Source organism: Glycine soja, chromosome 11, assembly GCF_004193775.1.
Source record: "Glycine soja cultivar W05 chromosome 11, ASM419377v2, whole genome shotgun sequence".
Taxonomy (NCBI): Eukaryota; Viridiplantae; Streptophyta; class Magnoliopsida; order Fabales; family Fabaceae; genus Glycine; species Glycine soja.
The window spans coordinates 48,222,824-48,237,558 of record NC_041012.1 but is presented as its reverse complement, the minus strand read 5'-3'; the positions used below and the strand labels follow the sequence as shown (position 1 = coordinate 48,237,558).

The window sequence follows — 14,735 nt, the reverse complement described above, 5'->3', positions numbered from 1 at the left end:
TATCTTTAATTTCTATAGATAAAAAATACACACTAACATATCATTAGTTCAAGTAAATATGGATTAAGTCCATTTTAATAAGCTTTGAGTTTTAGTTTTGTTGATAGAATAAATAAATAACACATACAACATCATTTTTTCAATCACAAATTATGTATGATGTGTTTTTAATTTTTATTATAATTATTATATTTTTTTATTAATGATGTTTTTTTACAATGATAATAATGAGATACTAATATTAAAATATGATAAAGTATAGTTGACAAATAGTCATACCTGTGAAGCATGTGAATAATGATTCAATTTTTAATATATTTAAATGGAATAACATCTATTAGAAAATGTTCATTTCTTATATAAATTTTAATATTTCAAATAATTGATATATAAGTCTTAACAAAAAAAATGCTATTAACCAAAAGATACCCTGAATCGTAAAAGAAAAAAAAAATCTCAATTGAAAGATGGTTTGATTTTTTTTTTTAAAAATGACATTAGGGTTAGAAGTATAACTTTATGCAAATTATCTAAATTTCTCACCAATAAACCAATTTTAAGGATTTTTAATTTTTTATTGGTTGATATAAATTTTATATTATCAATGATAAAATGAAACTATAATTTTATCGTAATTTAATCTAACTAATTATTATATACTCTAAAATCATAATTTTTTACGATAATTAAGCGATTTTTTTTATTAATTCTACTTTTTTTCTTTCATCGAATGGTTTTTTCTTCAAAATTATATATTTTCCGTTTGGTATTCATTTACTTATAATATTAGATAATTTAGCTATCTATGATGCATTTTTTAATTTCTTTCCCAAATGAATTGTAATTGATTAAATAAAAGTGAATTTGATCCTTCATGTTTTCGTAGGGAGTATCTTGCCATAGGGCCATATATTTTTATTGTTCTTTTTTTCATAAGATATATTTTATTGTTCTAAAAGGTCTGAATGTTTCTTTTTATTTTCTCGGCTACCCCTTTATTCACGTAAAATGGCATTTACACTTTCAAGTGAACAAATCATTTTTTCTAAACTAAATCACATCTCGTTCTCTACTCTTAAAGAATAAAAAAAGTGTCGTTTAGTTTTTCTGAAGAGCAAACCATTATTCCCTTGATCCCTTCAATACAAATTATAGTCGTTGTAATTCTTCATATGTGCCATTCATCACCTAAAACAATAGTTCACGGATGGGTGATAAATTTTTAGCATGTGGGATAAAGGGACCTCACAATTGTTGAAAAAATCAATATAAAACCAAACCCAAGACCAAATCCTTTATCAAACAATTGATGAAACCAATAAACAACATAATGAGTGCAGCTGGATTACTTACAGATTTTAAATATCTGTTGTTCACAGTGATTTTTAGCTGTGATATACAACGGTCAATGTGGGTAAATCAGTTCAATGAGAGATGAGATTGGAAAGACAATATTTTCATTCTCCAAATAAGTGTTAGAAAAAAATGTCAATCTGGTTCTCAAGCAGAACCAAAATGGAAATTAAACAAAACAGGATACAATTAACAAATGGAGAATTAATTACAGAAAGCGACAATTTAGTTGGCATGGGAAATGCCTTCCAGCAACAATTTTGTTTCGAGAATTGATGCCCGCAGATTTTGCATCTCCTCCTTCAGCTTCCCAAACATGCCAGAATAAGAAATAGAAGAAAGGACATTGTTCTTGTTGTTGGCAGCAATGACCCTGGCTGTTTGTAACTCTTCGGCTCTTATCAAATCTATTTGCAATTCTTCTCCAAGAATGTTTATTTCAGCCTCCTTTAGCTCATAGTCAAATACATATTGCTGGAGTTCAATGATCATATGCTCTATTTCCAACATACCATTATCTCTAAACTCCAAGAGCATCTCTTTCTCTTTCATCACACGCTGAAGTGCAAGCTCCTTCTCCTCTGTGTTCCTCAAAAGTTTCTTTACTTCCAGTTGAACAGCTTGTATCTGGCTCTCTACATTTGCCTCCTTCTTCTTTAGATTCCCCAGTTCCTTTCTTATAACACCAAGTTTTTCTTGAGAAAGCTTCATCTCTGCTTGCAGTTTTGTTTTATCTTCCTCTAACTTAAGTAACTCAGTGGCTTTACAACTACGATGCAAAATTTTCAATGCGGAATCAATATTCTGTGTGTTTTCAACTGCAAATAGAACCTTCTCACCTTCGCACTTGCGATTCTCCTCCTCCAATTTTGATTTGATGGATGCAACATTTTTCATTATTTCAACTTCACATTCTTGGTTCCTCTTTTGAGCATTCTCCAGTCCCTGTTTGGAAGCTTGAAGAGCAGCCAATTCACCTTTGTTTTGGGCAAGATGAGATGTCAAGTCGTTCACTACTGCTCTTGCCCTTGCTTCCCGTTGCTCAAAGTAAGAAAATGTTGAGGAGAAGTTTGATAATGAATATTTGAGTGCAGAGAACTTTTTATTGACTATTGTTCTTCTTTCCTGTGCTTCAGAAAACTGAAGTTTCAAGGATTCAAACTGCCGACGCTTGACCTGAATATCATGTTCTGTGACCTCAATTTCTCTAGAGAGCTCATCAACCTGGACCATTGCCTTTTCAGCACAACCAAGTGAAGCTATAGTCTTGACTGCATCTGAGATACGTTCATCAACTCTTTCAAGCTTCTTCGTAGCACAATTTAATTCCTCTGATAACTCTGCTTCGCTGAGATCAGATACCTCATATTTCTTCTCAGAGTTGACCAGTATATCAGCCTCATTGTCATCCTTTAAAAGATGTTCCTGTTCATGAGCATCACACTCGAAGTCCACATCAGATCCAGATGTAGAAGATTCACATTTACTTTCATCTCTACCCTGCACTTCCTGAGAGACAGTTTGTACTCTCGAGTCTCTTTCCCCACCATCAACTTCAACAAGCTTCTCTGGGCAGTCCATATCTCCTTTGGTTTCAACTCTTTCATGTCCAAAACATGCAAGAGTTCTTTTTATTTCATCCTTCTCCTGCATGGCTCTTTCATACAAACTCAACAGCTTTTCATTTTCTTCATTCATTTCCATTAACTGATGCTGGAGATTCTCAACCACTCCTTTCAACTCAGTCTCCTCTTTTGTTGTTTCAAGAGAATAGCAACCATTGTCAATCTCAGAACCAATTTCTTGAGCACCCTCCCCTTTATTAACATTTCTATTATTTTTCTCAGCAGCAGCTTGTTCATACAATTCAATTAGTTTACTATTATCCTCAATCAAGGCTTTAAGCTTCATCTTGAGTTCATCATTCTCCTTTGCCAGCATAATTGCTGTCTCGTGAGCCTCTGCTTCTCTTTGACTAGCAGAAGCTATAGCATCAACCATTGCTTTCAATTCAAGTTGGTCATTGCTGTTAATGACAGGCATATCAGTTGTTGATGGAAGATCCATTTGCTCCTTTCCTTCATTAATTGTTCGGCATTTCTCTTGTTCAAATTTTTCCATCAAATCATCAACATGCCTGCAAGATAAAATTTAGAGGATGAATTTTAAGTGTTGTTTGTTCATGATAAACAACAAAGAGAAGTACACATTTATGCAGAAACAATGTGAACAAAGAAATATGTCGAGAGTGACATTTAGGCAAAAACTATATCCAAATAATGGTCAGAAACACACAACCCCCCATAATTATATATTAATATGAGAAAATTGAGAGTAAGAGAGAGTAAACAACACCTTTTTAATTTTTCTTTCTCTTCAAGGCAAACCTCTAGCTTTTTGCGAATTGTATCCATTTCTGCCTGGTTTTGTATAGCCTGTCGTAGATAAAATATATTAAGTCGGAGAGAATGTGACAGACAAATGAACTAGTAAGTTGAATAAAGTTTAAAATAAAAGAGTAAAAACAAGATTGATCTAGACCTGAATCTTGAGAAACTCATTTTCCTCCCTCAGCAAAGACTGCCAATGTGATTTTGGACTTGACTCCTAAAGACAAATATTAAAAACAATTAAAAAGTTGAATAAGTTATATTCACAGAAAATTTAAAATGCAAGCACCAAAAATTACAAACAACTACAAATGTAAGATAATTAAATAGAAAGACAATCTATCTTTTTACATATCGAATATCTAAATAATTACTAGGGCTCCTTATTCAATGACTGGGCATATTACACTGATGGTCGGGCTTCTAGAAGATCCACAATGTGATAATAGTGGGGGACTCAAATAATCAAACAGGATTTGTCAATGAAAAAAAAAATAGATGATTTAGAGTCTTCACCCTGACCATTCTAAAAAGTGGTAAATGAAGAACATGAAGAAACAGAATGTAAAGTCTAAACTGCATTCCATGTCTACCACTACCTACTACCAGTTGAGCACCAGAATTATTCTTTTTAGATTTAAAACACTATTTGTGATGGGCTTGTTTTTATCATTTTCATTTCGTTAGATTCAAGATATGTCCACCAATGTTTATACTAGAAAGCTTAATTTAGCAAGATTTAATGACAACAACAAACTGGTAAATTATGTTGAATTCAGAAACTTAGTTAAAGACTCATGAAATTTATATAGTGGGTCATTGAAAAGTGATCACTAATCTGAAAACCTGATAAATGGGCACAATCAGAATCAGATTCTAGCTTACATCTATCTTTAAGTAAGCTATTGCGACATTCACTGCTTCAAACATGAATATAAATGCAGGAAATACTATATCATTCTTACCTGTTTGGAGATGAGATTACCATCATTATGTACATCTTCCATCATTGAATCAGAGTTTATTTTCTAAATTTGCAAAAGACAGAGGTCAAATAGGAGTCTACAGCGCCTTCTATTCTAGACACGAGAAAAAATTGTTAAAATAAAAACAGTGAAAACCTGAACCCTTACCAGATCTGTTTCATGCATAAATTTCCAATCTAGTGCTTCCAACAACTGCACATACAAGTGAAAGGGAAAAAAAAAAAGAAAAATCAGCATAAAAGGGATTGACGGAAAATTTTACAGAGTACAAAAGCATCCCTTCATACCTTGTTTTCCAATACCATGATTTGTTCATTCATCTGTTCTCGTTCACCTTCCATACAAAATGACTTTAACCTGTTTTCAAGATACATAAGCATTACCAATATGACATCATGGAAAACATGTAGATCACAGAAAAATCACTGGTAATCTAGCTAGCACTAGTTTGTTGGAGAACTTGGACTGGTTGGTTGACTTGTTTCTTTTGAGTTTGACAATACCATGAGGCTGTGTTCTTGCCTCAAATGATCAACATATTTTCATATTTATGGATAATAATGGGAAATGTATAGAAACCATATTTATTGTTCATACTAGAAGATTGATTTTTGGTCATAAAGTAACTATGTCACTTCCCAACCTTTATTTTAATCATGAAATCAAAGGGAGTTACTTTTGCATGCATAAGAGACAAAAAAAAAAGCAACAAAAAAGGATTTTAGCCGTATCAATAAAACATGCCTTCTAATTTCTTCTTTTAGCTGCAAATTTTCCATAGCAAATCTAGTTGCTTCATTATTCCGATCCACCTGGGCCCGCAAGACCTCAATTTCCTTCAAGTGCTCCTCTTTTTCTTTTAGCAAGTGTGTCTCAGCTGAGATCTTCTCAGAAGCAACTGTTTCTAATCTTTTTATTCCAGCTTCTCGAAAACGTAGTCTCATCTTCAAACTCTGAATCTCATCTTCTCTTTGTTTCACCTGAATCATCCCATATTTCAACCATTTAATTCATCACAAAAACATCAAGAAATGTCATTATTGATAAATCAACAAATGAGAGTGAGAGTGACTATAAATTAAAACGTTAAAAATACTGAAGAACTATACAAAAATACTAGAATGGAGCTCTATGACAACCTGACTAAGATAGATGTTTCTCATATAAATTGCTACTTATTGGTCAAAAACTTATTTACTCTCTCCCTCATTAATCATTCAAAACTCATAACAAACCAATAAGAAATATATGGCTTTTCAAAGATACCAGCTTCATGGACGCTTCAATTTCATCTCTTAGTGCTTGCAATTCCATCTCTTTGTCTTTTGCCCTTCTAAAGGCCCCAACAAGGGCAACGTCATAGTCTTTTTTCTGCAAAAAGAGAAAGATGTTTATCAGTAAACAAGGTTGTGGGAGACTAAATGATTTATTGGACACAAAATAATATTGACCTGAGATATCCTTTTAATAGAGGTTAATGGACTGAATGATCCTTGCACACCCTCCCACTTGAAGGATCCAGGAGAACCAGGGAAGCTGACTACTGAAATGTCATTATCCTGAATTTCTCCTCCACCAACTAGACCACGCAAACGGGATACTTCTTTCTGAAACCCCCAAAAGAAATTACAGTACAAACCAGCTAATTTAGTAATTTAGTAGATATCAAGGCAGAAATACAAGTTGTAGGAAGCTTTTCCACTTCCCTATAAGCCATTAGATAAAAAGTAAAAGTAAACTCTTGGTCAATGTACTTTTCTAACAAGAAATTAAGTAATTAAGTATTAAGTAATTATATACAAAGGCACCAATTAACCTTCTTATAAATTGATGATGGCATGAAATTTAAGTTGATTTAGTTATTCCATTAGTGTTCAAAGTCAGATGAAAAGTGAAAGCAAACTCTTGCTCACTGTCATACTTCTCTGATAATCAATCAATAAGCATCTAATATGACTAAATTACTTGGTCATTATTACCTTCCCTAGAAAATGTAAAAAAAAAAAGGGCCGCCAAACACTTTCCATGTTCAGAACATAAGAGAAGAAAGGATAAATCAAATTTAGAATACCTTAAGTTGTTGAATTTGAATTCTCATGGCAATGACATCTCCGGACGCATCCTCATTTACAATTGCCTGGAGAAAAATCCATAATCCATAATTATTTAAATAGCAATTATTAGAAATGTCTACACAGATCATCCACATATCAAAACAGATTGATATGTTAAGATTGCTCCACAAAAGCTTCTAACTTTCTTTTGAGTACTAATCATTATTAAGCTTTTTAAATTAATAACAAACATAGAATAATACACAATGTGCTAGTCACTTGTTTTGGTAGATAATAGATGCACATCAATATATAAGCACAAAAAGTATGAAAAGACATACATTGTTCTTAATAAATTTGGCGCGTTGTGCAAACTTCAATGTGCTTAATGTTTCAAGTGAACAACTGCAAAAGTTACCAAATGTCACTCAAATATAAATATAAATGCAGTTAACCATATACAGCAACAAAAAATGATAAATAAAAGAAATTACAGTAAAGTTCATCAAGCAACAGTGAGGTTAAAAATCCATTTATGACAAACAAGCATTGAAACTTGCTCATTGCTGATTTCCCCAAATTCTTTAAAAGAAACCAAGTCCTCATGCAAAGATATTTAGTACAAGCATAGAGGAAGGAGGCTCACTGACCAAATGGAGGGGCTTATATTTGCAATTATGATTGTTTTTGAATTCCCTCCAAGAGAGTCCTGTAAAGCAAAAAACAGAATACTGATCAGACTTAATTGATAATTTGCAGCTCCTTATTTATAAAGAATTCAGACAAAATAACAACTTTTCGCTAACATTCATTTAAAATTATTAATTTTCCAATTAAAGACATACTAGATGTTTCAATTTTCAAAATACTATTAGGCCAGAATATCACAAGGATCATCCAATCAGAATATTTATAAAGAATTCAGACAAAAATAACAACTTTTCCCTAACATTCATTTATAAATTATTAATTTTCCGGTTAAACACATGCTAGATGTTTCAATTTTCAAAATACTATTAGGCCAGAATATCACAAGGATCATCCAATCAGAACTTTTTAAGTAACAGACTAACTAATAAACTTGTGACTACTATAAATTGTACATCGAAAATATCAAAAAGATCTGTATTTCAGGGGCTTCCACCCTATAATGTTACATGCGCAGTTTTCAGTTAAACTTCCACAACCTATGTCTAATTTCTAGGTAGGAAAAACAACTACTAAGCATTAAGCTTCTGGCATATAGCTGAATCTAGAGCCCGTTTATTGATAATTAATAGGTTTCTCTGATGTTATTTTATGGCTAAAGAAACTTGCTATTGCAAAAAACAATGTCTCTTATATAGTAATTAGGTTAGGTGTGATAATTATTTCACAACCAAATTTATTATTTTCTAGTTAGTAGTTACTTCATACTTATAAAAATAGATAACTTTTCTAGTTATTTCATCACTTATAAAATTAGGTGTGATAATTATTCCATATCCACAAACAGTTTTGCAAGAAAAATATTTCATTTTATAAGACTGATATCAGCAGCCACAAATGTCCAGAGTTCAGACACTAAAATCTAATTGGCAACTACAATTGATCACCTAAGCAACACGAATTTAGAAAATATTAGTACCAACCTGAAGTAAAAATGTAAGCTTTGAATCACGGTATGGAACATGTTGCGACTTCCCATTAGATATGCTTACTAGGTTCATAATCACCAGCCTGCAAGTATAATATTATTATCACCTACATTGTTATTATTTTAACATAATGCCACAACTAAAATAACTAGTAGGAACTATTGCATATTAATATAATGTATTAATAGTATTGTATATTAATATTCTCAATGTGGATAACCAACCCTAAAGTTGAAAGAGATTTGTTGATATTAGTGGCTTCCTTGAGGCGTTCCCCTTCAGCACCAGAACTCTTCTGTCTATCATCAAAATGGATACATAATATTATATGAATGTTAAATGAGGTAAAATACTTCAGACTTCTTCTTTGCTCATTTGAATCATGAAAACAGAAATACACACTCTTAGGAATCAATTACCTCTCAGATCCAGCCAAATCAACAAGATTAAGTCGAGCATACCGAAAGTGAGTCACTCCTTGAGACTCCCACTAAAAAAGTAGTTACATAAAATTGTATCATGATATACTTGGAAAACATAATAGTTTAGCATTTTTTTTCATGAAATAGGTTAAAAAAAACATCAATATTGACTCACCTGACTCTCAATGATGCAAGTAAATACACTATGAGAACGACTGCTAGCACGATTCATGTTAGTGGCAGCTACCTTTCTGTTCGCAGCTCCCTAAATAACATTGTTATTTTCAATCAGTGCCTATTAACTTAGAAGTTGTACTGAAAAAGGGTAAGGTTCTGTGGGGGAAAAAAGTGACAAATAATTTCATATAGGCTATTCTCTTCCTCAATTTGAATGGAATTGCAAATGCCAAAAAATGAAATACATTGATAGTTACAATCGCAAACTGAAAATCTCTTTAAAAAATAAAAATATCAGATCAATTAATGTTAAAAAAAATTCAAGAGCAAAAATGAAGTATTACGTACCTGAATAAGTAATTGAATGACTTCTCGAGCATAAGTAACTTCTGTTTCCGTAAGATTTTCCACATAAACTCCTTTCTTACTGTCTTCTCTTATCTGCCACACAGATTTATGATTTAAAATTGCCTTTTACAAACACACAGAGAAGTAGTAGCTCATTACTATATTAAGCTTTAAGTAGTTTTTAGTGTTTTTTTAGTAGCTTCTAGAAGATGAACCCCCAAAGACATGGAAATCACTTTTGCTATTGATTAATTATTAGAGCTTTAGGGAACAAGCAAAAAGAGAAAAGATATCCAACAAAAAAAAGGGCATAATTTTATATTTGAAGGAATTTCAGAAATATTCAATGAATGAATAGTTAGCCTTACCTGCAGATTGTTAGATGATGGGTCCAAAAGATCAAGGATCTGTTCATTGTATATCTCCAAGAAAGAGCATTTGCATGTAAATTTTATCTTTTCATCTCTTCGAGCCTCTTTTTCCTGGCATATTACAGCAATAACAGATTACAGACTTAAATTAGAATTTTGCAAATATAAATATACAAGAATAATTAAGCTGCAACATAAGATTATCTTAAATTATCATTGTCCAAATTTAAGCAGTACTTAAACAGTCCAATTTAAAATATGAACAAGTCAAAACCTCAAGTATTATACAACTGGCAAGGTAAACAATGATAATTTTAAAATATGACATTAGTAGAATCCTAAGGAACACCACTTGTAGGAACATAGGTTCAAGATAATCAACAATGTAATGGACATGGTAAAATAGCTTCATAACAATATAAGATATAATATAGTCAATAAATGGTGTTAAGAAAATGGAAATTGACAAATATTGGCTTCAATATTTTAAGTAGAGTGCAAATCACATGATGGGCAAGCAATACATTAATCTAAGGTATAAATTCCTTAAATAACAATTGAGTGTCTAATCCAATAATAAGCTATACCTTTTGAATTCTAGTAAATAAGTGCTCAAAAATTCTTGGTGTCATCCCACAGTTGACACTGTGTCTTCTAGTTCCCCCCTCAATGTCACCAAGCATGGTGTGTGTCTTCCCACTTCCAGTCTATTGAGAAAAACCAATTATTTTTAGTGACCACAACAAAAGTATTTCATTCTCGCGTTCTAAACAAGAACAAGTCCAGATAAAACATAAAATTTACTATACAAAAAACTTTACAATCATTACTGTGCTAGAATATACTCTAATAATACAAAGCAATGCTAATCAAACTAACTGAAACAACAAGTCAACAAGAACAGGAGCAAACCAATGACTCACTTGACCATAAGCAAACATGCAGCTGTTGTAGCCTCCCATGCAATTTTCTACCATTGGCAAACCAGCTACTTTAAAGAGATTCTCCTGTCATATCAGTCATGTGAAGTATCAATTTGTACAACAATTCCAACAAAAAAAAAACAATTATTATAGAAACCACAATATGAACAAAATTAGCCAAACAAGTTTACCTGGCTAACATTCTCGTCAGCTACAAGATCAAAAGTAAACCGCGACTCGGGATGCCCAGTCCAAGTAATCGCCTGACCACTCTCTTGCCTAACGCATTTTCCATACCCTTGCACCGATATTTCGGAGTTGCTAAGAGGACGCATTCTAATTATAACCTAGCTCACAAAAGTAAACCATATCAAACTCAATTCCCTTAAATCAAACTATAATAATAAAAAAAAAACAAAGAAACTTAAACCTAATTTAATTAAAAACAACTCTTAAACCATAATTTTTGCGATTTCAGAGGCAAGCAATTCCCCTGCTATACAGCAATATAGTCTTCTAATCATACAATTTCACTACTCAAAGAAAAAAACAATTATAGACATGAATTTTGGTAATTAACAAACTGAGGAAAAATTATTTAACCAGCATTACTCTGAAAACACTGGAAAGCTTCAAATTAAATCTTGTGAACCTGTATTTGAGCAATGTACCGAACTATACCTGTACATTGTGATCTTTCCAGAAGGAAGGGTCCTCGGCGAATTCAAAGCTCTGAGAAGAGGAAACGGCGGCGCTACTTGGTCCAACCACAGTTTCATCGTCCCAATCGCTTAGGTTTCGGACAATGGAGCTTTGCGACAGAGTGTCTTTGACGGCGGATTTGAAAAGATCCGGAGTGTTCTGAACCAGCGAAAGCGATTCGGAGGGATGGTCGTGGAACCCGAACCTGCTCTTAATCGCACTCGCAGCCTCCGATAGGAACGGCATTGTCAAGTAAACCGTGTCGATGGAGAACTTGCGGAACGGAGAGAGAGAGAGAGAGAATTGAGATGAGAAATGGGAAAATGGAGAAAGGAAATTGAGGAGTAGCGGAGGAGAGAGGAGAAGATTCTGTGATCGAACGCTGGATATGGATTTAAATTCAAAGTATACGACCGTTTGTTTGTTTCAGATCCGCGTTTCAAATTTTCAAGATGGAGCCAAGAGAGCCTGTTACTTCAATTATTTTATTTCTTTCTTTGCACTTTGAGGTTGAGTTTGGTTGATGGGAGTAGAAGAAAAATAAGAAAGAAATAAGATGGATTTCATCTAAGTTCACCTTGCATAAGATATTTTAATTAATTTTTAATTTTTTTTAGTTGAAAAAATTATTAAATTTTATATTTTTAAAATTTTATTTTAATTGAAATATGTTTTATATAAATGATAATAAAATTTAGTATATTTTTTAGGTAGATAAACTTATTTATTGAAGTGATTTATTATAAATTAGAAAATAGAAAAGTGTAAAAAGTAAATAAATGAAGTTTCATTATTGTTATACGGGAAAAATTACAGAAAATTGGATTACTATCTCAATACCATAAAAAAAACATTTTCAATACTTATCTTTGAAACTCTAGAATAAAAAAAATTGTCATGACCCACTCCATTTTATTTTCAATACTTAGTCTGATTAACCTAAAAGTATTTCACTCCAAATCACAATTAAAAGATCAATCAAAAGAAATTATCGAAAACTCATCCGAATTTTTCCTAAAAATTAGACAAATCTTATATTGAATAATTTGTGAAAACATACACACACATATATATAGTTAGATATCAAGGCCATAGATAACATGTGCTTGACATGCTATCCAAAATATCAATTGATAGTGATGTTAGTCATACATAATAATCATCAGAGTATCTCAAAATGTAACACTCTATCTTTCGTAAAATAAATTAAAAAGAATTTTATTTAAAAATAAATAGCATTTTAGAAAAATAATGAAATTTTTATAATTGAATAATTTTATTAATTAAAATAATAGTTTTAAGGTAAATAAAATAAATATGTCTTTAAAAAATATTTTATTTATTCATTTGATAGGGAGTAAAATAAGGTTTTTTTATAAAATGATAAAATAGAGAAAAAAAATAGAGTAAATTATAGACCTTAAGTATCCTAGTTATAAATAGAAACATGTTAAATCATTTTTCACGATACATCCATACCCTTCTTCTTCCTCTCAATCTCATTTTTCCTTATTCTTTTCCCAAAATCCTATCTTTTTTCCGCATACACCCGAACCTTTCTAAGTAAAACGATGGTCTCAGTCTCGTTAACCGTTGGATCATCGTGAAATTTGAACACCATGTTCGAAACTTACTTTTGCACATACCTATATTGAGATTTTCGAAATAATGTCTATGGTGAGGGAAATGTCTCTCGCACATAGCTCTTTATTTTTTTCGCATACACCCAAACTTATCTTAATAAAATTATGATCTCAGACTCATTAACCGTTGGATCATCGTGAAATATGGACATCAGGTTCGAAATGAATTTTCGCACACTTCCACCGTTGGGATATACAAAGTAATGTCTATGGAGGGAGAAATTCTCATCACACATAGACAGTGAATTGGAGGCTCTAATATTTTTTCATTCTCTCTAACGCTTGAAAACCCTAAGAGAACAAACAAAGGAAAAACTTGAGGAATATTAGAGAACTGCTAGAGATGCTACTATCACTGTTAAACTATACATGTGAACCCTCTTAGAGGTAAGGGATGAGCTTATCACATTTGGGATTAGAATGAACATGTGTAAGGATCCTTAGAGGATCAAGTTGAAGTTTATTTTGAAATGTTTATTGTATTGTAAATTTTCCTGTATGATTATGTGAAATTGTTTGAGGGGTTTTACTCCCCATGTTGTGAGAAACATTTTCGTACAATTTGTTTGTATTTTGGACAAGATTACTATATTAGGGTAATAAATTGTTATATTGGGATCATGAAATTGTAATTGAAATTGTGTGTAATGGATAGATTGAATATGTGTTAATCTGTGAGATACACGTAAACATGTAATGGTGGATTGTGATATGTTAAAACTATGGACATGAAATTTGGTTGTGAATAAATGTGTGGTTAACACTTGTTGTGACAATAATTATGTTGTGAGTTGTGAATTATACAATAATCAGACTGATATTTACCTTGAGAAAAGTGTTTATGTGTAGTGTTAAAGGAAAAATGTAGGATTCCTAATTATAAACCTAAAGTGTTAAATTGTAGCACAATGTGTTAAACGTATTTGAAACACGAGTGAGGTTGTGGGTATTGTATAATTCATGAACAATGTTTGCGTGCAAAAATTATTTTAGGGGTCAGACCTAAATCAGGAAGGTGATGCCCTAACGGATTCTTCGGAGTCTAGGCCTTAGGGGTAAAGACACTCGGTTTGAGTGTTCCTTTAAGCTTATGTTAATCCTATATGATTGAAGCATTCTTGCAAAATAGAGTGACTCTGACTGGTCACCTTATGATTTTACTTTGTGAGAGTGACTTGACATACCCATTGTGCGATGTGTCTTGTTATGTACTCCTAAGCACCCCAGTGTGGTCTTTCACTGACATGATACCATATTGCATATGAGTTTGAGTCTTAGTATAAATGTTGCATAATGTTTGTGAATTGTTTATTATGAAATTGATGAGTGTTGTCATGTTTTGACTTGAGGTGTGTGATTCATGTGTAACATGGTTGGTGATTGAAAAATGAATTTTAAATGATAAAGTGGTGAAACAATGTGGATTATATTAAGTTGAGTTATGTTATAAATACTTCTATAATTTATATTGACAATGTATTTGTTTATCTGTATTTTATTTAAAAATGGGATAACTCACTCCCTATGTGTTGTTTGTGTTTAGATCCTTTGATGATCTTGAACCTTGTGTTCGTGGGAGCAGATGACTAGATGGATGACTTTAAGGAACCTCGTGCTAGAGGACACTGTGACACAATTCTTTGATAGGGTGTGACATTGAGACATGAGTTTTTATTTCAATTGAATAAAATTATTTTAGTTAATTCCATATTTTTATATGTTTTTTTAT

At 32.0% G+C, this 14,735-nt stretch overlaps 1 protein-coding gene across 1 annotated transcript; it reads right to left on the bottom strand.

Moving 5' to 3' along the window:
* Positions 1 to 1,269: 1,269 nt before the first annotated feature.
* LOC114377326 (kinesin-like protein KIN-12E) lies at positions 1,270 to 11,839 on the bottom strand. Its single transcript, XM_028335789.1, has 22 exons — positions 11,343 to 11,839; positions 10,853 to 11,008; positions 10,662 to 10,745; positions 10,326 to 10,445; positions 9,736 to 9,849; positions 9,368 to 9,460; positions 9,018 to 9,107; positions 8,840 to 8,910; positions 8,645 to 8,719; positions 8,415 to 8,502; positions 7,434 to 7,492; positions 7,125 to 7,188; positions 6,801 to 6,866; positions 6,181 to 6,336; positions 5,996 to 6,100; positions 5,474 to 5,709; positions 5,017 to 5,086; positions 4,877 to 4,921; positions 4,709 to 4,771; positions 3,895 to 3,960; positions 3,709 to 3,788; positions 1,270 to 3,490 (listed from the first exon to the last, which is right to left on the bottom strand). Exons 1-22 carry the CDS (start codon positions 11,607 to 11,609, stop codon positions 1,579 to 1,581), a joined length of 4,080 nt encoding a protein of 1,359 aa, XP_028191590.1. The 5' UTR covers positions 11,610 to 11,839; the 3' UTR covers positions 1,270 to 1,578.
* Between the last annotated feature and the right edge of the window lie 2,896 nt (positions 11,840 to 14,735).